The following is a 2,597-nucleotide window of genomic DNA, read 5'->3' as shown; positions in this document are numbered from 1 at the left end:
CGGCCGCGACACTTTGTCGTCACCGCGTGGATGAGGCGTTGAGTTCTTGTCGCGAGCGTCTCCGTCGGGGCGGCGGCGAGCATCAAGGCGTGGACGTGCTGGGCTTGAGTGATCCCGATCTTGGCCATCGTCCGGGCGTATCGAGTGTGCCATCTTGTGGTCTTTTCTATGTAACTACAGCTATCTACCGGGAGAAACTGGTTGGACCAAAGCGGTTGTTCGTGGACCAGCGGCGACGGCGCCGGAAGCATGCTCGGCCCCACGCGAATGTCGAACCAGTACTTGAGCATAAACTTGAACCGGTCGGGCACTGCCTTTGACGTAAGCAGGCGCCGGATCCGGGGGAGCGACGGGTCGGCGAAGGCGAGGTCGGCAAAGTTGCCCCAAGTGGCGTGATGTTCTAGGAATAATTCGCTCTTATACAGTACTGCACATGGATAGATAGATAGATAGATAGATAGATAGATGATTGATAGATAGATAGATAGATAGATGTAAACTCGCGTTGCTCAGCACGGCAGTTCTGGCATCCTCCATGCAGGAGCCCTTGGGCAGCCGTGCACTAAAAGATGCACTTGATGAATTCGATAGGGTCGCGTGGGCATTCGGGAACAACCGCTTCTGTCGACTTCGTCCGCACTGCGGCCGTCAATCAACTTACTTCCTCATCAACTGATATGAATTCTCTCAGTTGCGTTTTCTCGGTTCCAGGCCACCAGAGCGGCCCGTCAAGCACGCGTCGAAAGAGTAGAGGTCGATGCGCTGTCAACACAAGGGACAATAATACGTCGCATTGAACGCGTCTAGGACGCCAGATCCAAGATGGTTTCAATCTCCTTGGGCGAGTGCACGACGATCGTCGATGGCTGGGCGTAGCCCATGACCGGATCACACACGAACGCGTGGATCGCTTCGTACGCATCGCAGAGGCGGCGAGCGGCTCGTGCGTACGCCTCGTCGCGGACGTCTGGTTGCGAGATGCGCTCAATGGCAGGGAATTCGAGCGCCATGAGCAGCGAGCAAAAGTTGTGCACGATGATGCGAACGCTGTCGACGTCGAGGCCGGGCATCGTGCTGCCCGCCTACAAATGAGCACATATATGACAACTTGTCCATCGTCTTTGTCAAATGTAATGTACCTCGCGCACCGCGGCCATGTGTTCGAGGAGCGTCGAGACAGCGCACCGCTGCAGCACCACCGAGGCCTAGAGACGACCTTGAAAGTGAAACCCTAGCCCTACCTACATGTCGCACCTGCGCGATGGCCAGCGCATCGATACTGGCGCCAATGTCGCGCGAGAGGTCGGCGCACCACTCGCTTGCAAGCGCCTCGTAGCGCGACAGGGTGGCCTAGAACACGTGGTATACCATAGGTGGACGATATCGCGGGTGCCATATATACGTGCACGCAGCCGAGCTGGTTGAGCTGGAACACGAGCGCGTCGCTACGGTCGGCATGGCGTTGCTTGGAGGATGCAGAGAGCGCAACAAGGAAGCATTCAATGACAGGTGCTACATCAGCGGCTTGGGCCCCAAACGGGAGCAGCGCGCTTTGGTAAATATCGAGCAAATTTGCCTAGCAACCAATCCAAAATCCAGTCTAAAATCAAAAATCCAACGAAACAAGCCTACGAGTTTGTGCGTCGTATCGAGTGTCGCGTGCGCAGCGACGAGAGTAAAGTCGGCGCGGTCTTCCTATTCCAGGTGCATGCCTTGTCGTTGACGGAAGCGTTTTATATACCTGCATGGCCGCTTGAAAGAGGTCGACTTGGTGTTGCCACTGCTTCTCAAAGCTCGTGCGGGCACGGGCGAGCGACCTACGATGATGTAATATTCGTGTACTGCCTCATACGACATCGGCGCAGCATCCTACTCGACCAGCACAGTGTTCAGCTCGGCGTCTTGGGGCACGAGCTTGGCCATGGTGACGCAGTAAAAGCCGAGCAAGTGCACCACTTGATACACCACAGGACACGCGGTCTGGCCCGTGAGCGTCTGCTGCAGGCGCACCTGTACGTACGTCGTGTCGTTTATACTGAAATACATGGTGGGTCGTGGTGTCCGTTTGGTACCTCGAGCGGTCGCGCGATGCCCTCAAAGGCGTGGCCCACGAGCCGCTGCGTCTCGCCGACTTCGGCCCCGTCCAGCAAGACCTAATGCGGCACGTCAGAGTACATCCAACAATGTGCTTTGATGGCGCGTACTTTAAAGTACTCGTGCTCGGATGCGATCGCTGCGTGCACCCAGGCAAGCATATCACCGGCATACCGGACCGGGTCGTGCGAATGGATCTCAATCGGGCGAGGAATGCCGTTGGGACCCCCCCGTGTCAGCGCCAGGATGAAGCGGCGCAAAATTGCACCGCGCCGAGCAGCCACGAGCGCTTCCTTGCAGTGCCTACATATGGTCTCCATCTTGGTAGCTCGTGGCAGGACGTACGTGTAGAAGGCGGGGCGGGCGGCGAGATGGCGCATGGCATGGTGCAGTAGGCGACTGGGCTCCGGTCTCGGCGCCGCCGCAGTGCTGCAGCGTCCATTGGTACAGCTTGTCGTACGCCGCCTCTTGGTGCTGCCCGACGCGGTCGAGAAGCTCGATGC

The 2,597-nt window shown here is 57.8% G+C and overlaps 1 protein-coding gene across 1 annotated transcript; it reads right to left on the bottom strand.

The window, feature by feature from the left end:
• Positions 1-803: 803 nt before the first annotated feature.
• On the bottom strand, positions 804-2,474 carry SPRG_16118 (hypothetical protein; the record flags this gene model as incomplete). Its single annotated transcript, XM_012355383.1, has 10 exons — positions 804-1,082; positions 1,140-1,205; positions 1,255-1,350; positions 1,403-1,576; positions 1,633-1,695; positions 1,742-1,817; positions 1,874-2,010; positions 2,073-2,153; positions 2,205-2,397; positions 2,440-2,474. 10 exons carry the CDS (start codon positions 2,472-2,474, stop codon positions 804-806), a joined length of 1,200 nt encoding a protein of 399 aa, XP_012210773.1.
• Between the last annotated feature and the right edge of the window lie 123 nt (positions 2,475-2,597).

Source organism: Saprolegnia parasitica (assembly GCF_000151545.1).
Source record: "Saprolegnia parasitica CBS 223.65 unplaced genomic scaffold supercont2.237, whole genome shotgun sequence".
NCBI lineage: Eukaryota > Oomycota > Saprolegniomycetes > Saprolegniales > Saprolegniaceae > Saprolegnia > Saprolegnia parasitica.
The sequence above is the reverse complement of the archived record's forward strand: the minus strand, read 5'-3'. Positions and strand labels throughout refer to the sequence as shown.